General features: G+C 52.4%; 9 protein-coding genes across 9 annotated transcripts; 7 read left to right on the top strand and 2 right to left on the bottom strand.

Moving 5' to 3' along the window:
• Positions 1-676: 676 nt before the first annotated feature.
• Positions 677-1,990, top strand: A1O1_04071 (uncharacterized protein; the record flags this gene model as incomplete). Its single annotated transcript, XM_007724968.1, has 3 exons — positions 677-1,226; positions 1,409-1,510; positions 1,653-1,990. The coding sequence occupies 3 exons, from the start codon at positions 677-679 to the stop codon at positions 1,988-1,990; spliced, it is 990 nt and encodes a 329-aa protein (XP_007723158.1).
• A 449-nt stretch (positions 1,991-2,439) lies between these two features.
• On the bottom strand, positions 2,440-3,699 carry A1O1_04070 (uncharacterized protein; the record flags this gene model as incomplete). Its single annotated transcript, XM_007724967.1, has 3 exons — positions 2,440-3,100; positions 3,361-3,555; positions 3,644-3,699. 3 exons carry the CDS (start codon positions 3,697-3,699, stop codon positions 2,440-2,442), a joined length of 912 nt encoding a protein of 303 aa, XP_007723157.1.
• Positions 3,700-4,312: 613 nt separating this feature from the next.
• A1O1_04069 (uncharacterized protein) lies at positions 4,313-5,540 on the top strand (the record flags this gene model as incomplete). Its single annotated transcript, XM_007724966.1, has 4 exons — positions 4,313-4,348; positions 4,407-4,581; positions 4,644-4,789; positions 4,860-5,540. 4 exons carry the CDS (start codon positions 4,313-4,315, stop codon positions 5,538-5,540), a joined length of 1,038 nt encoding a protein of 345 aa, XP_007723156.1.
• A 173-nt stretch (positions 5,541-5,713) lies between these two features.
• Positions 5,714-6,628, bottom strand: A1O1_04068 (uncharacterized protein; the record flags this gene model as incomplete). The annotated part of the gene is made up of 2 exons (XM_007724965.1): positions 5,714-5,983; positions 6,047-6,628. 2 exons carry the CDS (start codon positions 6,626-6,628, stop codon positions 5,714-5,716), a joined length of 852 nt encoding a protein of 283 aa, XP_007723155.1.
• An 874-nt stretch (positions 6,629-7,502) lies between these two features.
• Positions 7,503-8,735, top strand: A1O1_04067 (uncharacterized protein; the record flags this gene model as incomplete). The annotated part of the gene is made up of 1 exon (XM_007724964.1): positions 7,503-8,735. The coding sequence occupies one exon, from the start codon at positions 7,503-7,505 to the stop codon at positions 8,733-8,735; it is 1,233 nt and encodes a 410-aa protein (XP_007723154.1).
• Positions 8,736-10,975: 2,240 nt separating this feature from the next.
• A1O1_04066 (uncharacterized protein) lies at positions 10,976-13,702 on the top strand (the record flags this gene model as incomplete). The annotated part of the gene is made up of 1 exon (XM_007724963.1): positions 10,976-13,702. One exon carries the CDS (start codon positions 10,976-10,978, stop codon positions 13,700-13,702), a length of 2,727 nt encoding a protein of 908 aa, XP_007723153.1.
• A 1,342-nt stretch (positions 13,703-15,044) lies between these two features.
• On the top strand, positions 15,045-17,543 carry A1O1_04065 (uncharacterized protein; the record flags this gene model as incomplete). Its single annotated transcript, XM_007724962.1, has 1 exon — positions 15,045-17,543. The coding sequence occupies one exon, from the start codon at positions 15,045-15,047 to the stop codon at positions 17,541-17,543; it is 2,499 nt and encodes an 832-aa protein (XP_007723152.1).
• Positions 17,544-19,415: 1,872 nt separating this feature from the next.
• On the top strand, positions 19,416-19,885 carry A1O1_04064 (uncharacterized protein; the record flags this gene model as incomplete). The annotated part of the gene is made up of 3 exons (XM_007724961.1): positions 19,416-19,502; positions 19,558-19,751; positions 19,819-19,885. The coding sequence occupies 3 exons, from the start codon at positions 19,416-19,418 to the stop codon at positions 19,883-19,885; spliced, it is 348 nt and encodes a 115-aa protein (XP_007723151.1).
• Positions 19,886-20,389: 504 nt separating this feature from the next.
• Positions 20,390-21,310, top strand: A1O1_04063 (uncharacterized protein; the record flags this gene model as incomplete). The annotated part of the gene is made up of 1 exon (XM_007724960.1): positions 20,390-21,310. One exon carries the CDS (start codon positions 20,390-20,392, stop codon positions 21,308-21,310), a length of 921 nt encoding a protein of 306 aa, XP_007723150.1.
• Between the last annotated feature and the right edge of the window lie 154 nt (positions 21,311-21,464).

Raw genomic sequence — 21,464 nt, 5'->3', positions numbered from 1 at the left:
AACATACAGATATCCTTGGAGGTTGTGCCTACTCGACCCAGACTCCACTGGACGTCTGTCAGGCTCAACCGTTACCGCTCTATGTTCGATAGTGTCCACCTTAGAACCTGGAGTTGACATCGCTATTGGGGTATCATGACTGATTATCTCTGCGGCTAAAGTTGACTGGGGTGGTGGACAGGGTCCTGACTCTCACCACCCACGACAATGGACATACAGAATACGAATCTATCTGCTCGACCCGGTGTGATTGGGTGATCCTGATCCATACCATCTGTCGCTAGGCAGGCCTCTTGTCAAGCCTGTGCCGTCTTATCAGTGGTTTGATATCTCGTTCGGCACTGGCGCTGGCCCAACGACCACTACCACGCTATATCCAGTACGCGGAAACAAGGGTGTCGCTAATCGGTTACCGAACGGTGCCCAGATGTTCTCCATGGGCCGCGGCCTTGTGTGAACTGGGGAGGTCAAGACGAGAAGCTCTCTCGATCAGTGAGGGAAGATTCATGCCTGTCGATGCTGCGGGTCTAGAACACACATACCTCGCCACCATCATCATATATTGAGCAATTGCAGCATCTCCAGACGCGGCCGAGCATCAACATCTCAAGTATTGCTATCGCGACCATCCTCTCATTCACTTTTTCCAAGTCTCTACGGGGAAAACGAAGCAACAATGGGCAGCATCTCTGAAAGCCCTCCTACCGTTGAGATTCCAATCATCGACATATCCGGCTATCTTGCCGGAGACGCCGAAGCCAGACGCAAAGCCGCTTTACAAATCCGCCATGCCTGCGAGAACCAAGGCTTCCTCCAAGTCGTTGGGCACTCGGTGAGCCAGGAGATCCAGCACCGCTTCCTGGCCGCCATCGCACGGTTCTTCGCCCTCCCTGTATCGGAGAAGGAAAAAGTCTCCCAATCACTGTCGAAATGCCATCGAGGCTACGAGCGGATCGGGGGCCAGAAACTCGACGAGCTCGACGACTCGGCCACCCCTGACCAGAAGGAAGGCTTCTCCATCCGCCCTGAGAGGCCGCTGGGTAAGTTTCTGCAGGGTCCTAATCAGTGGCCCGACAGCCTGGATGGGTTCCGCGAAGATTACATGGCCTACTTCACCGCCGTGCATGAACTGTCCAGATCCATCTTCCGACTATTAGCTCTGTCGCTCGATCTGCCTGAGAATCACTTTGATGCTTTTGCCGCCGACCCAGATGGTGAGTTGTCTTGTGTTTCCGTTTTCCGTTTCCGATTCCGGTACCCAGCCCCGCTCCTTCCTCGTCTTGAGATACTGTTACTGTTATCGCTGCCCTTGGTCCTGCCGTTGATGCATAGACACCTTGTTTCTATTGTTCTCCGCTGATAAGGTCTTCCGTCTTTGTCGGGTTACCAGGTCTATGCTTGTGCCGAGCTCATCATTATCCTCCCACACCCGTCGATGTGGCGGGTAGGACCCGCGGCGTCGGCGCTCACACGGATTTTGGCGCCTTGACGCTTCTCTTGCAGGACGAAGGTAAGCTCAGGACCCCCAGTCACTCTACATACGTTCGCCCGGATCTGGTCTTCTGGTCCTCAGGGCCTATGTCTCCTTTTCATTTGGTTCCTTTTGTAGGATCGGAATATCTTGACTGACTTGAATCATCATCCCCCTTCAGTGGGCGGCCTAGAAGTCCTTCATAGACCAACAGGCACCTGGCATAACGTCCCGCCGGTCAAGGGCGCCTATGTCTGCAACATCGGCGATCTGATGCAGATCTGGACCAACAACCGGTACAAGTCGACCATGCACCGTGTCATTTCACCCCTGAGTGGCAAGGACAGGTATAGCTGTGCTTTCTTCAACGATGGCGCTTTGGATACCCTGGTGGAGTGCTTGCCCACTTGTATCGCACCGGGCGAGAAGCCGGTCTATGAGCCGCTCAAGGTGGAGAAACATCTTAGGCAGAGATATATGCAGAGTTATGGGGCCGCTGGGACTGTTTTGGCCGCCTAGACACCATACGGACAGCTGTTGATAGTGTAAGGATATGGGTTTCGGTTGTATTCCGTCTCCGGACTTCATGTAACCTGGTTGTGAGAATCAAGACATACTTTTCAGTGGGGTTTGTTCATTTCCGTCGTGGAGAAATTTGAGATGGAGATCCATGGCAGTAGAGCGTTCATCCGTTTAATCTTCTCCCGGGAAGTAAGTCAGGATCAGAGGTGTTCATATGGTCTCGGTCTCAGGAGTGTTTTGACACTGGCATTCACGTTTTGGGTGAAATATGCAGCAATTTCAGTCGAAAAGCTCCCTATGTGGGTTCAGAGGTGTATACACGACCGTGAATCGATCCGATATCACAGATTCAAAGTTCAAAAACCCGTAGCATTTCACCTTGTGTGGTAGCTTTCATCCTTTTTTTCGACGTGCGTTCGATTTAATTTGATACAGACACTTCTATACTATACCTCAGCTCCCCCCGTCACTTCCGCACCAGCCAGCCTTCCCTCCTTGAATTCCTTGACCATGGTTTCCATCGTGCACCATTCTACCCCCTCATGCTGATTGATCCATTCGATCAGGCGCTCATGCATCAACACGACCTGCGGCTTCCCACTGACCTGGGGATGAATACTGATGGGAAACACGAAAGTGTCGTATTCGCGGTACAAGAACGAGAACTGGTCCTTCCACAACCTCTCGATCACGTACGGATCGACGTAGCCGTGCGTTGAGGCTTGTTTCAGCGACAGCTGGAACGGCGGCCAGTCATCCAGATGCCAGTTCGCGGGCACCTCGACGACCTTGGACGCCTTGATCGCCGTCATGGGCTTCATCCACTCATCGGCGGATTTGGCTATGTCAGTTTCCGTCCATTCCTCGCTGCCGTCGGGCACGTAGTACAGCTGCGAGTCGTGGTGCATGAATGAATGGTCGTACTCGATGCCAAATTCCTCGAGCAGGCGCACTGTTTCGCGGGAGGTCGACCACGCCGGGGCGGTCCAGCCTCGTGGCTTCTTGCCTGTGAAGTCGGTGAGTACTTTGATGGATTTTGCTAGAACGTCGCGTTGTTGCTGTTCGCTGAGCGTCGAGACAAATTCGTGCGAGTAGCCGTGTAGGCCGCTGCAGAATGGACGGTCAGTATTCGTTATAGAAACCATACGGGAAAGTTTGTGGGGGATAGACGATAGTTCTGGGAAGGATGGGCTGTAGGTGAGACCACACTGCTCACAGTGAGAGCAGAGGCAAGGTGTGATCCAGTGGTCGCTGGCCTCGGATTGGACTGAACTTTGGACGTCTCGTAATGCTGTCAAGCAGAACCCTTCTTCTCCATCACAGTCCATGGATGGGGGTCTCGAGATAGAAGAAGGAAAGTTGCTTACATCTCATGCCCACTATCTCGCACTTTGGCCAGCTGTTTGGGAAAGCTCTCGATCGAATGAGCGGGAACAAACCATGTCGCCTTGATGCCGAATTTGTCCCATAGCTTCAGCAGTCTGTCGATGCCGACCGTGGCGCCAAAGACCCCTCGAGATACATCAGTCGGATTTGCTGGTGTCCCATGGATAGTATTGATCCTATAACAGGACACGAGAGTCAGTCACTTGATCCAAGGTGAGATCCATGTGTCCCTTTCAAGGTCTCATGGTGTGAGTGACTCCTTACCATCCGCTGACGGCGTCAACATCGATGCCGTAGCCGACAAGCACGCGCTTCACCATTGTCACTTTATGGACCAGTTGAAACTATGTTTGCCTCGACAGACTGAGAAGCTATGTGTCAACAAGTATGTTATGTCTGAAGAAGTAAGTCTGGTCCACGCAGAGCTTTCCCACAAGCTATAATGTCCCTGGACCTGACAGCACGTTCTTTCAGACGCTCCACATTCGCATTCGCACTTTCTGATGACCCTGATCGATTTATATTTGCCATATGTCTATGATAGGCGGAGATGACCTGTCCTGGTCCTGGAACTGGCGTTGTGGCCCCTGCATCTGTGCTCGGATATAGACGCAGTCAGGACGGAACAGCGCGAACATGGAGCCTGTGGCAGCCAACCATCCACTGGTACGAGTCCTATCTCTCGGACATAGGCCTTGGAGGACCCTAGGCGATCATTATCGACGGCAGATGCAGTGGGGAGATGGAGCCTAGGATGCTCTTCATAATGTGTTCAAGTGCCACTGCCCCTCGTGGAAAGGAGGGGCTATTCGATTGATCGTGTTCTTGCAACTTGGAGCTTCCCATAGTCCTGCTGTAGTCTGGAAGAGTTACACTGCCATTTACCAAGAGACAGACGAAAGCTCTCGAGAACAGACCCATCGCATCCTCACAATGCTGATTGTCGAGTGCAAAGGGTCGCCTTACGAGGTACGCATATCTCGACAACGATAAGTGCTGTAAGGAATGGTTTCCTAACATCGATCAGATAGGAGAGCAGCATGGCACTGCTGCAAAAACTCATATTGATCGATGCATCGCCTTCTACGCTTCACTGTTTGAGAAGACGAGCAAGCTAGACTGGTCAGAAGTCCAGGATGTGGCCAGCACCTTTGAGCCACGCATCCAACAGGCGTGGCCAGAGTATTATGAAGAAATGAAAGGTGGGAGACCCTACGCCTTGTTTAACACTGTCAAGATATCCGGGGCTCATCAATTTATCCAGGAGTCGCCCACGGCTCAGATCGACCCATTTCAGATATCATTGCGCTGAACGTGCGAACCGAGATCGCTTTTGGCAATTTCAGCGACGGATGTACCTCGCTGGCATGGCATACGGAGAAACGAGCGTACCTGGGCCAAAATTGGGACGTAAGTATTGGCTCTACACCAGAAAACAATGCTTCTCAACCTGCTGACCACTCAACCCCGTCTCAAACAGTGGAAAGAGGCTCAAAAAGAGAACCTCATCGTGCTCAAGATCGACCAGCCTGGAAAACCAGCGATCCAAATGATCACCGAGGCAGGTATCATCGGCAAGATAGGCTTCAACTCTGCCGGTGTCGGGGTATGTCTGAATGCCATTCGAGCCAAGGGAATGGACCCGTCGCGGCTACCAGTCCACCTCGGGCTGCGCATGGCATTGGAATGCTCGACGGCCAAGCAGGCAGTCGAGGCCCTGGAGAGCTACGGCATGGCCGCTCCGGCGCATATTCTGATCGCTGACCCGGACGATGCCATCGGATTCGAATTTTCGTCGACCACCACCGCCAGGCTGCTTCCTGATGCCAAAGGCCGAGTGGTCCATTCCAATCATTTGCTTCTCAAGCACCCGGGCGTCGTGGACACCGTGTGGATCAAGGACTCGTTGTTCCGGGCCCCTAGAATGACCGAGCTCAGCGATGCCCTACAAACGACTGACAATCCCAATCCGACCTGGGCGGAGGTCTCGCGGCTGTTTGAGGACGAAAAGAATGCTCCTGCGGCAATCTGCCGCGCGCAGACCGGCGAGTCCGAGTCGGCCACCTTGTTCAACATCCTCATGGATCTGAGGCAGAAGAAGGCTGTCATTCGGATGGGCAAGCCGAACCAGGTGGAAGAGACTGTTAGTTTGGAGTTTTGATCTTGTTCTAATCACCACATTCGAATATGCGGGTTAATGGCGTTATAGCGAATATTGTTGCTGGCGACAGTGGCTTGCAGGGGCCCTAAGTTCCGTTCTGGCATATCTTGAAATATCGCAATTAGTCTATGACAAGCGACCATAGGATGGAGAAGTGGCTTGATGCACACCTCTCAGTCCTGGACGCCCAGATACTCTGCTACCCGGCGTAGCCCCTGCAAGTCGCCTTCAAGAGTCTCAGCCAGATCCTCGTCGACCCAGCCGTTGGTCCAGCTGCCGCCGAAATCGACCAGCCACGCGTGGGCCGATTTGTCGATTATGATATTTCTTGGTTTCACATCTCCCCAGACAATGCCATTCTGGTGCAGTAGGCTGATAGACTGCTCGATCTGATCCTTCCACTTTCGGCGCTGCGTGGCGGAGGCACCAGCTATGTCGAACTCCTATAGGCTCGTGCCGTCGATAAAGTCCTCAAGCATTCCCATGGCTTGACCTCCGGATGTAACGAGACCAAGAAACCGCGGAACATGTGGGCGACACGGGTAATCTGGAGGCCATATCTCGGATATTTGCTGCAGGACATTAATCTCTCGTTGGAGCTGGTCTTCGTTGCTGGGAGTTGGTGATTTGAAGACACACGATTTACCGTTTTTGGAGACTTTGAGGACTCTCCTCATGAAGAGATCCTCGATAAAGCATATCTCAGCCGAAGGAGTGAGGGCTGGCGCAGAAGCAGACCGGGGCGCGAGATCCATTTCCCAGCGTACAGGTCCTGGTTCGTACATGCTGGCGAAGCTGGATATGTCGTCTATTCTGACAGCTTGCAGTTTCCCAATCATTATACGGAGTGGTAGATAGAAGGTCGTCGGGTACAGAAACTCTTCAAGAGACCGCTGCTCTCTGTTCATCTTCGGGCCTGATGCAGCGAGCGTGTACATCGTATGCTTGCAGGCCGAGATCGCAAGTTCTCGGACATCCTCGAGACAGCAATCGAATATGAGTTCATCCGGATCGTTCTGGGCCTGCTCGAGCTTCGAAAACAAGTCTTCCACAACATCATCCTCTTCTCGGCTCTCTGGTCTCGCCATGATGAGAATGAATCGCTGGTGGTCGTAGTACAGGATTATTTGACAGGTATTGGGTCCTGTGAACACCTCTCCTACTTCAAATCCGTCGCTTTCGACCTCTGGAAGGCCCGTATCTTGCGAATTGAAGAGAACCTCTGCGAGACTCCGATGAGCCGTGGTTCGGGAGAGTCTTGTTCTACGGAAGCACGATATCCTGCAGATACTCCAAAGTCATTACACAGACAGGGGATCTACCTTGATTGCCACATACTCACTGCTCACCACGACAGCACGCTCAGTCTAGCAATGTCTGCCCGCTGAAAGGAGGTCGATGCATCAGGCTGAAACCGTTTCGGGCCCAATGGAATGGGGCCAAGACTACTACCACTACCCCTTTGTTTTCAAGCCTTGTCTGTGTTTTGTTCTTCCCGCTGTTTGGAACATGGTCGAGTTGGAACGACCGCCTCCGCGATGGTGGTAGGTTTATCGTCTTCTAACCCAAACTTGAAGATGAGTGATGTGACTACTAAGGCCACAGATTAAGTTTGTATCGACCATTGATGAGGACCACAGCATTGGTCTGAAGGGGATGTGGTGTTTCAGCTCCGTCACAGCGGCAAGGCTCTGTGACAAGGGGCTGGTACGACGAAACAGGAGCTCACAATGTTTGAACATTCAAGGCTACTACAGAACATATCACAGGCCATATGATTCTGGCGTTTATTATTGCGGTCGTCCTCCAGATGCATTTTCCTTTCTTCATTTTACATTCTCTTACTTTCAGGCCTATCCGGTGCTTATTGTTCAGCCTTTGGATCCGTTCAATTGCCAACATAACATGTGGACTCCCGGTCATTCGAGCCGAACACAATTTATTCAATCTCAATCTTCCAACATGTCAGTGGCATCAAGCCATGGCTCGACTTATGCCGAGACCATTGAAAGACAACATCATTTCACCATCGACGAAGAAATGTGGCATCCCAAGAAGTTGTTGGGGACTGTATTACCACTCGACCTGAGCAATGAATCTCATCGACGAGATTCGGCGTCAACCCACAACTACGACTTACACTCAGATTCACATTCACGCTCCAGTTCCACACTTGCAACTGACCCTTCAGAGAACGAAGCGGAGCTCGATCTGAAGACACCCACTGTCGTCGCAAGGCTGGATCCATCGAGGACAACAGCCTCCCAGGAAGATCTGGCTCACAACAACGCTGACCATAGCATACCAAGAGGACCGATGGAGCAGCTCCTCCAGCCCCTTCTTCGAAAAGTCGCTGAAGCAGAACGTAATCGTCCCACAATCATGGCCGAAGACTATGTGAGACTCCAACGGCAGGTTGAAAAGCTAGAAGCCGAAAAACGCACCTGGGCCGAACGCTACGAGGCGTACTTTATCGTCCGTGACCAGGACTTGACGAATCTCTTAAAAGTGCGCGAACTGCTGGCCCAAGAGCGACGCGAGCACACAGCCATCCGCGAACTCCGCGAAGAAGATCTCGCCAATGTTTTCATGCTGCGAGAGAAGCTTGCACAGGCGATATGGTCCAAATCAAGGCGGCTGACGGATCAAACACAGTCCCAGTCCCAGTCCCAGCATCAGCATCCGTCGTCACAACCGACTCCATTCGCCGCTGCCTCGGCGCGCCAGTCCCGCACGGAAGGGGACGATCTGTGGCGTGCGGCGAAGGCTGCGGCGATGGAGCACCGAATCCTTGAGCTGGAAGCAGCCAATGAAGCATTGCGGGCTCAGATGAAGAATAATGCTCAGACACAGACACAGACACAGACGACCTCAGCCTCGACCGGTGGGATGGCAGATGGCGGTATTGGTACTGGTTCGGCGGCTGGCGCTGGTTCTGGTTCTGGTTCCGATTCCAATGCTGCGATATTGATGAGGAGAGAGACCATGTTCAAGGACAGTTTGAGGCACCGTAAAGAGACGGCTCTCTGGATCCAGCTGCTCAGGTCCGAAAAGAAGGTGTGGCAAAAGAAAGTCGTTGCTTTGGAAGATCGCAATTTGCAGCTTTCTAAGATGGTGGTAAGGGCGCAAAGGTGTCTTACAGATGTAGCGATGGGATATCTGGCCTCGATCATCACAGACAAACCCCCGATGTAGGGGCGAGTACATCGCAAGGGCAGCCCTGTCTGATGACCGCACAGCTCTGAGCTCTCATGAGGCACAGAGGTACAGACTAAAGGCTGGAAGGGAGTTTTGTTTGAGGCGAACGTCCAATCTTCGCATGCTTGGAAACTGAGTCCCAAAGAGCAAGAATATGCAATCCCAACCCAATAGACAGCCGTTCTTGTGTAACCAAATTCTCGATATCACCACGATCCATGTTGAACGAACTGTGAACATGCCCCCAGCGTCTGGCCGATCAGTGTTCAGAAGTGGACATTGGCACAATAGCGCATTCATTTCAGCATGCTAAGTGTGCAGGCTGTAGGAATCAAGATGACAATCCAGACTGCTGGTGTCAAGACACCAGTCTCCACCATCCAGCCGAAGTAGCTCAAGTCCATCTTCATCACAGACTTAGCTTGTCAGCTAGAATGTCACAAGGAAGAATGTTATGCCTGGAGATGAGAGCGGCTTACCTGCATAAGAAATCACTCTTGTGCGTCATTTGCCATAAGACCCAGAAACCAGTCATGAGTCCGATCCTCTGGGTGCCTCTCGCAGACTGTTAGCAAGCCTGTCGGATTCATGGCGAGCTTTGCCACAGCCAGGAGTAGAAAGTCCATGCTAATAATTTGGTTCGGTCACATCACGCATAATCCACATGGGGAAATGTCCCACTCCTGGAAGGGGCTGATAATGGGGACCAGAATCGAGGAGATGTTCTAGAAGGGTAGGTAGCAAGGTCTCCGCTATACGCCGGCGAAGCCATCGTCGCTTGTCCGTTCGTTGATATTCAGGCTATTCAAATACCGTGGTACAGCTCGATATCTTTGTCGAATGAGTAACAGATTGACATAGATATATAGATCGATGTATGTTGATGGCTTCTCACCACTTTGCTCGGTGTTCCCAGGAAGAAGTTCGAGGGCAAACACCTCTTTCAATCAGCAAGGCCGAGCTGTCATATTCCATTCCATGAGAGGGTTTCGTCCAGTCGGTGGGCTGCGGGTGAAGCGCCGTGAATCGTGATTTGCAACATGGTTCCAAGCTCGCTAGCGAGCCGCACCTGCAGCCACTACTCACTACTGAACCGAAGTGGCCCAGCTTTCCTCTGCATGAATCTCGGTCCTGAAGAATTCCGAAGAAGGCTCCCTTGTCTCGGCCTTGATTAGCCTCAGGGGGAGATGGGAGATGGGCTGATAGTGTGATGCCAGGGTGGCTGGCTCACTGCCAATTCGAGTTGGCAAGGTTCCACGAACCAACCAAGTGCTGAGATGGCGGGAGACTGGAGTTCTTTTGGTGTGTGATAAGTATTCGGTACATGGATTTCGTGGATAACTGCAGCACAGCATGTGCCCAGCATCCAACGTGCACCAGGCCTGGACCAGGGTATGCATTTGGAAAGGACACATAGCACTCAAAGAGACAAGAGGGGGAATTTCACGTCGATTCGTCCGAGAAGTTGGCAGTTTTGGCCTGCCGCCAAGCTGGCTCGATTAGAAGAGACGATGATGCCGCAGATGCTGCACATGGCATGGATGAGAGCTTCTGTCGGCCAGTCGGTCGGTCCAGGGATGCACCCTAGATTGTGGACTTAGTTGTACTGGAAGGCGGAGTCGGCGTGTCAACCTAACCATCATTGCTCGAGGTCGTCAATAACGAAGAGAGTGAGAGGCATATGGAAGACCCAAGGCTCGAAGTGATGATATGGCATGCGAACGGATGCATAGAGAACCATTCTCGATGGATTCGGGACCCCGTCTTTGCTGTCAGATCGGACAATATGACAGCGCTCGCGTGGGCAAGAATGAACCTTTTGACAACCTACCCGGGTGGGCCTGTGGCTTTGTTCGAGAGGAGCGGTTGGACCCAATATGATATCGCACCGTTATTTGTGCTACTTGAAAAAGTCCCCATTGTTAGATTCGGTCTGGTTGATCACGGTCGAAAGGCGTTCCAGGGCCATGGCTCTAGGTAGCCATATCGTTGATTGGGAATGTGCCTGGTAGTCTGGACTCTTTGAGGAGTTTCGAGGAACATGTCTGTCCCACCATGCACGGCAGCTGGCATTGTTTTCCCCCCTCCCTCTGGCGAGTTTCCAAGCTGATTTATTCGGGATTCCGTCTGCTGTTGCTTGCTCCTTAACCGTGTTGCACTTCAACGCTTTCTTCGCAGGTTCACACAATTGTCCCTTGTACTCCTCCGACAACGTCGCCCACTCCACCTCTTCAATCATGGCACCCAAGAAGAAGGAGTCCCTGCTGGATGCCTGTGCACGGGCGACCACAATGGGGAACATCGTGTCAGTACGTATGGTCGAGTACATGACTGTCAAGCATCAGCTACATGGGTTCCGTGAGCTCGCAACCGAGTTTCTTGACCTCAGTCGCATCTTGTTCTCCATCGAGGCCGGCCTGAATGAGGCTTCACATTCTCAAAATCAATTTCCTCCCGATATGATCCAGGAGCTCGACAAGAAATTTCGTCAGACCAACGACGACTTCGCCGTGCTGAACCAGATGCTGACCAAGTTCCTCGAGTATGAGAGGAAGGGAGGACTGGGGAAGCTCCGCAAGGGTTGGCATATCATGTTTGCTGATACGGACATCGACAAGATCCGAGATTCCCTGGCCAAGAGCCGCGAAACGTTGCGGATGAGTGCCCTGGTTTTCCGGTGGTCTCTGGGTTCTGCAAAAGCGGACGCATCCATGGGCATTGGATACACGGGGCTCTCAGCTGTGCTGGAGCGCCTGAACGACAAAGAACCTAGCTCGATCATGCCGGCTCCGGTCACGGCTCCTCCACATGCACGATCTCCCGCTCGACTGCGCGCCCCGGAGATACCTGACACTCTGCCACCACTTCCACCCATTACAGTGGGAGACAAAGGGTCGAATTACACGCTCTTCCCTCGTCAGGACGACCTCCCCAGCCCCTTTGCAGGGGTTATGGATCGCCAAAGCTTCAAGCACGTTCCTAGTACCCGGTCGAGCAAGCTCACCACGACTTCTGTGGCGAGGGAGATCAGCTTGCCCACGCATGAACATGAACACAGCTCGGCAACGGAGATCTTGCTTTCTGATCGTGGATCGGTCAAGACGGCTGATTCCATGACCCAGATTGAAGACATGATCCACGAGATCGAGGTCAATGACAAGCTTTCGACCAAAGTCGTCCGCATCAAGGCCGATCCGACAACCGTCCCTCGATGGACTCCCAAGCAGGCGACTGGCGCCAACTCGGCCCCTCTGAAAGCAGCTTTGTTGAGTGCCGTCCAACAGAGGAAGCACAAGATGGTCGAGCAGTTGCTGGATTGCGGTGTTCCCCCTGACAGCGGCGTGGACGTCAATATTCTCCGAGAAGCAGTCCTCAGCCGCGACGCGGAGAGTGTGCGTCTCCTGTTGCTATTCGGCGCCGACCCCAATGCCGTCGATAGACATGGAATCACTCCGCTGTACACCGCTACGGAGATGGGGTCCCTGGAAATTGCGAAGTTGCTTCTGAAGTACGGCGGTGATCCGAATCTTCCTGCCGGACCGGAAGATATGTCTGCCCTTGGGATTTCGGTCATCGAAGACCGGGCGGATTTTGTTCAGCTGTGTCTGACATACGGTGGCGACGCGAACCTGAACATGCCAAATGGCAACACGATGCTCATCCAGGCCATCAATAAGACGACTCCCAAAAAGCTGCTGGAGCTCATGTTGAACTATGGCAGTGATGTCAATGGCAAGAACAGCGAAGGTCAGTCGCCCCTATTCACAGCCATTCAAGAGAGGAGAGTCGATTTGATGACCGTCCTCCTCGACCACGGAGCCGATGCCAACCTGCCTGGGCCGAAACATCCGTTGTGGCCGGCAACCTACCAGCCTAAAGCTCTGCAACTTCTCCTCTCGCGCGGTGCCGACACCAGGAAATGTCCTGGAGTTTTGGAACTTGCCACCAGCATCAACAACATCGAGTCGATCAATATTCTGGTCAATGCTGGCGTCGACCCCAATGCGAAGAAAGATGGCATCTACACGCCGTTGTGCACCGCCATCCGAGACAACCGCGCCGAGCTGGTGTTATTACTCCTTGCGAACGGCGCCGACCCGAACGTCATGGCTTCGGAGTATCCGGCGTGGAAATGTGTATCACACCATCGTACGCAGCTCCTACCTCAGTTGATTGCTGCGGGGTCCGACCTGCACAAACCGAAAGGCATATTGGAAAAGGCAGTGGCCCATAACAACAAAGAAGCCCTCATGTATCTTCTGGGTCAAGGTGTCAATCCCAACGATCGAGGCCCCGAAGGCAATACGGCACTGACAACGGCGATCCGCGACGACCGCCGAGAGTTTGTCGATGTGCTGCTCGCCCGTGGTGCAGACCCGGGGATCCGTGGCCAGGAATGGCCTATCTGCATGGCTGTCAAGCGTCCAGAAATCCTCAGGAAGTTGCTTCCCCATGTCTCCAACCCTCGCGCGGTCAAGGGCGTCATGGAGCAGGCCGTGGTGGCCAATCAGCTGGAGAGCATTAAGCTGCTGCTGAAGGCAGGCGTTAGTGTAGAAGACAAGACCGGTGGCGTGTTCTCGCCTCTGACCACGGCTATCCGTGAGGAACGTAAGGAAATTGTGAGATTCCTGCTCGACGAGGCCGGCGCGGACGTGAACGCCCCAGGCGAGCATCTGCCCATCATCAAGGCGATCCGTAGGTGTCGCGGCACCGACACGGAAATCATCGAGATGCTACTTGCCCGTGGTGCCGACATCAACCTCATGTATCGCGGCTGGAATGCCGTTCTTCAGGCTGTGGAGAACGGCGATGCCAACATCCTGAGACTGTTAGTGGAACTAGGTGGTGGGGTCGATTTGCAGGTCACTGACGAGTCCGGAAGAACAGTCATGGACATTGTGAATGAGCGAGGCTGGGAAGAGGCCGTCAACATCTTGATTGGATCGGGTAAACACCAGCAGTAATCAAAAAGGAAGGTAACTTGACAGAGCAGATGGTCGAGCCTCGGTTGGGAGCTCCCAGGCGCCAGGAGAGCTTGTTAGGTGATGCCGTTTTGATACAAGTGAGGTGCTCCTGCTTGCTTGGTCGGTTGTCCGGAGTCGAGAGGAAGGGCGGGCAGTTGTCGGTCTTGCCACTGCTGTTGCTGATGATGACAATATAAGGAGACACGAACGGCATATGTTGTATAGTTATCGAATTTATCGTAGTCCCTTGTTATAGTTGGATCGTTTTGGGACTGTGGTTCCTTTTTGAATGGTGTTTCATTTTTAGGGAAGGGTCTGTTCTTCTCAGGGCGAAGTCTGGGGTAAATCGAGTATCGAGCATATTGCAGAAGATCCATGCATGATGGTGGTCCCTCGTTAGTGGTATTGATGAAGTGTAGAAGGATCTTTCATAGAATGTAGTCACCCTTCAAGCTTTCAAGGTGCTGTGGTGGTGTCTTCCTGGCCACGTTTGTAGTACAGTGACATAGTACCAACACTACCTAGCAGTTAGTATTGACCATATCTCAGATGAACAGAGCATGAAGGAGTCTTCGTGGGACATCCCCGTGATGATGCTGAACTCCTGGAGGTGTTTGCTAAGGTATAAGACGTCGCCTGGAAGAGGGATAAGAAGACTCCGTGAAGCTGGGCTCAAAGCACAACATGTTTGGCACTCGTTTTTTTCTCCCACTGCACTGATCGAATGGCTTCCAGTCTCGTGCCGCCATACGTTCCAGAATCTGGCTTATATCATTCACGCTGAATTGGAGCCGAGCCAGAGGAAGTCCGTGATACTAGAACCCGGGCAAAAGGTCACTGGTGTTCTCACCAACATTGATATCAGCAAAGGGTGTTCCTTATACCAGGTAGCTTTTGCATGTCGCTCCTTATCATTCCAGCCACTGTGCTCACAGGTTTGAAATCCTTGTTGTAAACTTGAAGTTCCTACTCAGGGGATTGTAGAAGGACAGGTAAAGCTAGGGAGTATACTAGTAGCCATGTAGGGTAGTTATCTAACTAAAGGCGGTAAAAACAGAGAGTGCTAGTACGACTAGCTCTGTATCGGGTACTGTGTATTTATGTAATGTGTATGCTGGTCGTAAGTTCCAATCAGTAACTGCCAATTCCCTACAAAATTCAATGTCTCGTAGCTGCCATGACGATTCCTTACTCTGTACTGACATCTTCCGCTGTTCTCAGACTACAACTTTCACCCCGCGCTGTCTATCACCGTTTCCCATCTCCATCCACCGTTTGACCATGGGACATCTGCCTTCGTCTTGACCATCGACATCAGCCTGTGAAGCTACAAGCGTCCGCCATGAAGTCCTCAAGTCTGAACCGAAGCGTCTTTCGCGCTATCCTAAGTAACAGACCGTACATCACTCGAGAATGTCGAAATCGACTGGGGAGAAGACCACCACACCACTTCCTCACGACCCCATATACTGTTCACCAGAGACGCGGACTGTTCGGTCTGAGTCTTGGAGCTGACGCTAAGAGCTTTCGTGCCGCAAGGAGCACGCCAGCAAATGTCGAGCTTGCTTTGAGCAGATTAGTTGATGTGGTGAGGGCGAGAAGAGCGAACACTCGATTACCTCCTGATGAACAGATTGTCGACGCCTTCAGATTCCTCTTCGCCGCAAGGATCGACTCACCCCGACCATTGACGAGAAATGAGGTGTTCCTTGCCACCGAGGCATTCAGGCATCTGCAAGAGCATGGACATATATTATCTGGAGACGAGAAGACCAGCTTGACTGAAGAAGACCTTGAGCAGGTCCTGTTGGCATTGGCATCGGCGCCTGGCAGAGATAGGTTCCGGACAGACGCACGCATACTCGCGACCTATATCTTCGATTCGCTCCAAGAACATTTTGGGAAAGCTGAAACGCTGCGTGTTCCTTTAGAGCAGGGACAATACCCGGCTCAAGGGTCGTTGCTGTTCACTTACATCACCGTCTTGGCCAAAACTGGTTCCTCTCACGATGCTCTGCAACTACTGCGGCAATCTCCAGCAAAATCTGAGAGACACAGCCTTCCGATGTGGATCACAATTTTGAAGGGGCTAGCCAAGGAGGGACGGACGCAAGAGTTCTGGGAGATCATGCAAGAGGTACAAATCACTGTCGGACCTCTTGATGCCATGTCACAGGAAACACTTATATCCTTTTTTGCTGAGCATAACGAGATCCACCCTTTGAAGAAGGTCTTCGACTTGACCCTGGAGGATGGGCAGGTCCCGACCTCTACATCCCTTGTCAAAGCCGCTGACTGCGCCATCGTTAATGGCGAACTGGAATGGGCGTCACGGCCAGTTGCAATGCTACAGGAGAGAACGGACTCTGGAGACATGGCAGGGACGCTGCTCCTGTGGCAGGCTGTCCGAGATCCCGATATCAATTATATTCGCCACCGGATCGAGCAATTGACAGAGTCAGGGGTCACGGACGCCCTCAGTATGAAAGCAATCAATCGCTTGATCGAATATGCCTACTCCCAAAACAATGCCGATGGCGCTTCCCAGTTTCTGCAGCTGGCAGAAAGTCTAGGACTGAGACCGGACGCTAAAACGAGATCTTTGCAGTTGGCCTATCAGCTCAAACAGGGTGACCGTGCTGGTGCGGCTCAGACATTCGAACTGCTTTCCAGGGAAGATTTGCCCGTTGATCGATGTGATGTTCCTGTCCTCAACCACTATATTTCAGCTCTGTCATTCTCCAATGACCATGAGTATACGAGACTCATGCAAGTGCTCGACCATATTCTGGAGAGCGGGGCCGATCTTGAGGCTGAAGCAATCGCCGGACTGTGCCATGTCTTCCTCGAAAAAGACGAATTGGAAGAGGCCACTGGCTTGCTCAGACATCGAGTGGACTCATATCCTATGGACGACCGAGCACGCATTGCGGCAGTTTTCCGTCAATTCATTGCGAACCCCGCTGTGAAGGCTCAGCGCGCTTTCAATGCCTATGAGCTTTTCCGTCACGCGTTTCCAGAAAGCACCGTTGAGGAACGGCTGCCTCTGATGCAATCCTTCTTTGATCGGGCGCGTCCTGATCTCGCATGCCTAGTCTTTGGCCACATGCGGCAACAGGAAGACCTTCGGGCTCGGCCGACTCCTGCAGCATACGCGAAATGTTTCGAAGGCATCGCGAAATGTAAAGATATCGACGGCCTGCAAATGGTCTACAACATGCTGAAGCTTGACCTGGAGGTGGAGCAAACGACGCGCATCCACAACGCCTTGATGGCTGCCTATACCGAGTGTCAACAACCCTTTGTGGCCATCATCGACCACTTCTGGAAAATCATGGACTCGCGTGAAGGCCCTACGTTGAGCTCTTTCATGCTCGCTCTGCGAGCTTGTGAGAAGTGGATTCCTCAAGGCGGCCACCAAGCCAGACATATCATGGCTCTCATGCAAAGCTTCAATTTGGTCATCACCAGGGAGGTGTATGAATGCTACATTGGGGCACTAGCCGGCCAGTCCGAATTTGAAAATGTGGTGGAATTGATTGATGAGATGGAAAATGATATCGGCGAGCGTCCAGACGCTGTTACCATCGGGACTTTCTACAACGCTATCCCATGGCAATACCGGAAGGACGAAGTCGAGAAGTGGGCAAAGAAAGCGTATCCAGAGTTATGGGAAGAGCTGGAATCGTACGGAGACGAAATTGACGAAGAGTGGGAGATTAGGTATTTCAAGATTGACAGAAGGATCGACATGGATGACGAGCTGTTGTTCGGGCCAGGCGAGTATCATCCTGTTATTGCGCAGGAAACTCAGAGTATGTTGGAAACGCCAGCGACATAGCATGAAGACTTGGGCGGCCAAAACGTGGAGCAAAGCAAATTACCACACCAGCGAATTGCCGTTTTGATGTTTGTTCCTCCTTGCAAGGCTCCTCTACTTTTCTGCAAACCCCGATGCTGAATGAGGACTCTTTGGGCCTATTCGCTCGGGTCATTGCCAGGTGTGAGCTAAAAACTCTTATGGCAAACGAATCATACAGCACAGCTGAACCAGGTATCTCCAGTTGGCTTATTTTCCATCTATATCTCCTCGTGAGCGATTTCCCGTTCTTGGTGCCATGCAGTCTCTTTGTTTATCCCCAACATTTATTCCGAAAACGACAAAAAACTTCTACCACAAGCCTTCATATCTTTGATATGCGGGTTGTGGGAAGTGAAACCCGGGATCGCAGGGTTTTTCCGTTGTTCAGCGGTTCAGCGGTTCGATGGTTGGTGTTAACCTGGGTTCGCAGGGTTATGAATCGCAGTCACTGTCATTATCGCTGGTTGGCGTCAACCCGGGTTCGCAGGGCTTTATTGGGAGACAAGTGCCGTTCGAACTCGAGACCTCGTTTCGGTCGGGGTCGCCCAGTACCGATGGGGCCATCGGTGCCATCTGGGGGTCTTTGCGTTATTGTGAGGAAAATCCGAGAATTCCATCCATATACCTTGTTATTTATGCCTGCGGTGAATAGGGTTTCTCCCGCAGGGAAGGTCGCGCGGCCTGTGATCACGGGAGAAGTTCAGTCTGGGGAGTCCTCCAGGTTGGTGATCTCAACTCTCAACTTCGTCGATGGACCAAATGACATTTACAGCCTTGCTCCGAACTCTCGGTAACGTGCGTACCACTGGCACAGGGTATCACCCTGCAGGAGCCTATGGTATGTGGAGCATGTTCGACGTTGATCAGACACGCAAGGCTGCAAGAGGGTGTGCCTCGCATTGAGCAAGTCCTTCCCGTCATTGGTTGACTTCCATCAGATTGAGGCTGCCTCGCGCGGTGGGTTGTCACTTCGAAGGGAGCGAATTCTAACGAGCCCCTGGGATCGTGTATACCTAGATATCCGGGACGACTCTCTTTATCTCTTTTCACTCATACCTTGGGTCCTGTTTTCGAATCGAGATATCAATCCGATCACGGCGAAGACCCAGATGGGCGAGAATCTTCTCGACTGTACAAATTGTCGAGTGCTTCGGGTTCAGCCTTTCCAATAGCCGACCTTGTTTGATAACGGCCCGTCCGAGCATGTCTTGACACCTGTTCTGTTTGTGGTGTCTACGACCTCCTCGCAGGATATATGCTGAGGGCTATCGTGTGGTTGTCTCATGGATTTCCAAACTTCCCTTGATCTCGGTAAACGTTACACGTTAAAGAACATACTGGCACTCAGTCGCTACTTTCATATCAAATTCTCGTCAGCAAATTCAGGCTCTGTGCAAGGGCTTTGAACGTTAGCGATGTGACAACATCAGCTTGCGGCTGCTTGCCGTCTTCGACGAGGTAGGACCGCGCGGTGGCTACCCGGCTGCTCCTCGCTCACTTTTGATCTGTTACTATCAGCCGCATGTGGAGTGGCAAACAGCAAATACGTTGAGCGTCTAATCTTGTTCGACTGTTTCAAGCAACGCACGATGCGTCTTCCGGATATATGTGACTTTCTTATACATCAGGATCGGCCAAAAGGCGAGCTGTCTCTAGGGTCTTTGAGATCTTGTCATTTTAGCGACAGACTTGTCTTCAGAAATGAGGCTTCGATTGTTCAGATGGCCTCCAGAGGAGAAAACAACGGCAACAGCTCTTCTCGGAGCAAGGCAAAGTACGAAACCAACTGAGGCCTGGTCGTACCGACACTTTGGTGTTGACTGGTGGTTTTGGGAGATCTTAAGCATTACGATGAGTATGACATGCTCTGTGGCCATAGTTGTTATCCTCAAGGTCTACGACTCACAGCCAGTGCCGCAGTGGAAACATGGCCTCACAGTAAGAGCTCCAGCAGACTGCCATCAGAATACAGTGTGGCTCACATATAACACAGCTCAATGCCATAATATCCACCCTCTCAACGGCCTCAAAAGCCTCGCTGTCTCTGGTCGTGGCCGAGATCATTAGCCAACACAAGTGGCTCTGGTTCCGGCAATCGCGGAGGCCTCTCGACGACATGTCAGTTTTCGATAGTGCCAGTCGTGGCCCCTGGGGTGCGCTCAAGATGCTTACCAAAGTGCACATCCGGTATGGACAGACAGGAACGCTGTAGCCGTTGTTGTGCCTCGTGCAACTGACACTGACAACTTGCCAGAGATGTCAGTTCTCTCAGCGCTTTGGTCACCGTGCTGGCACTGGTGTTTGATCCTTTTATTCAATAAGTCATTCAATACGACCTAAGGGCCGTCCCGAAGACGGCAGCAACGATTCGTCGAGCACAGAATCACACCGACGATGTGAGTGTGGAAGAGGGAAGATATATAACGCTCCCGCAACGAGCAGCATTATATAATGGCCTTTTCAACGGCAATGCCGTCCAGCAACTTCGACCCAATTGTCCCACAGGCAATTGCACGTGGGACCCCATGTCGTCTCTAGCCATGTGTTGCCAGTGTGAGGGTTTTGATCCGCAAACCGCCCTGGCGTGTCAAACCATTCCTACACCGAACGACATCACCACTCTAGCCACGACGACAAACTGCAGTTACAGGATCTCTGATCATTTACCAGCATTCTCAATCATGTCTACATCATTCCCAGGGGACGACTATACTGGGGGGCTAGTATCTCTAGTTTCGTCGATCCCAGTTCTGAATGTGTCAAGCGCAAACTTCTCCTTCCTCGGAAAGCAAAAGCCCTGGTCAGGCTTCGCCAGAGTCACGTGAATGGGGTTCCGTGCTGTCAACGTGACCGCGTGTGCCATCTTTCCCTGCATTAAAACATACAATATCTCGGTGACTGACGGCCTTCTCAATACCCAGGAACTGTCCTCATGGTCAGATCCGGACGGGTATCAACTTGGCAACTGTGTGCCCGGGGGACTATGTCTGTCACCTCCGAGCTCTGCCGTACTAGTCAACCGGCGATCCGAGTCCGAGCTAGAGAGCAACGTTTTTGTAGTGGATGAGATTACAGCCGAGGGCTTGAAGAGCCTTCTGCAAGGCGCCTTCAGTGGAACGGCATCGGCCGGCAACTCTGGCCTCCGGGATGGCTATGGCATTACGTATTCTTCGGAGATCATGCAAGCTCTACATCTTGCCGACGATCTGGGGGCGTTGATGGCTTCGTTTGCGGCCTCGATGTCCGACCACATCCGCAATGTCAGTGCAGTGACGGAAACGGGGACGGCGTGGGCAATGGAAAGCTATATCCAGGTGCGTTGGCGGTGGCTGATTCTGCCGATGAGCTTAGGCCCCGCATCTCTCTGCTCCTTGTGCGCTGTCATCTGCATCAGTCGTCGCCGGGAGGTTCAGGTCTGGAAGTCGTCGACACTTGCAACACTGTTTCATGGCCTTGACAACTTGGAGAATGGGCCAGACCTGAACCGTCAGAGTGACATGGAATCCTTCTCGAAGCAAATCATTGTGAGATTACATCCTCGTGATGAGACGAGTGTGGGGAGGCCGGTGCTCAAAGAGACACCTCCAGACCGATTGGCGTTGAAGAACCTTGCTTCGAATAGGCCGGGTGGACTGGCCGTGGTCGACAACGTTTCGTCTGCTTCAGCCGATAAACTTCTTCCATCACGTCAATTGCCCGAGGCGGACCATTTTGCTGTTCGAATACATCCAACACGCACCTGGTAGAGAGTTTCTGACAGTAGTGGCAATCACGTCGCACTTTTGTCACTGACATGAGACCGTGAGTGCTTGTAATGTGCGTACAGTTGTGGTGTATGCACAGTTTATGTGCCATGCCTTGTCTGGAAGTGAGAGAGATCGGGGCGTAAAAGCGGCGACA

Source organism: Capronia coronata, assembly GCF_000585585.1.
Source record: "Capronia coronata CBS 617.96 chromosome Unknown acBCG-supercont1.3, whole genome shotgun sequence".
Lineage (NCBI taxonomy): Eukaryota > Fungi > Ascomycota > Eurotiomycetes > Chaetothyriales > Herpotrichiellaceae > Capronia > Capronia coronata.
Note: the sequence above shows the minus strand (reverse complement) of the source record. Positions and strands in the feature narration are given on the sequence as shown.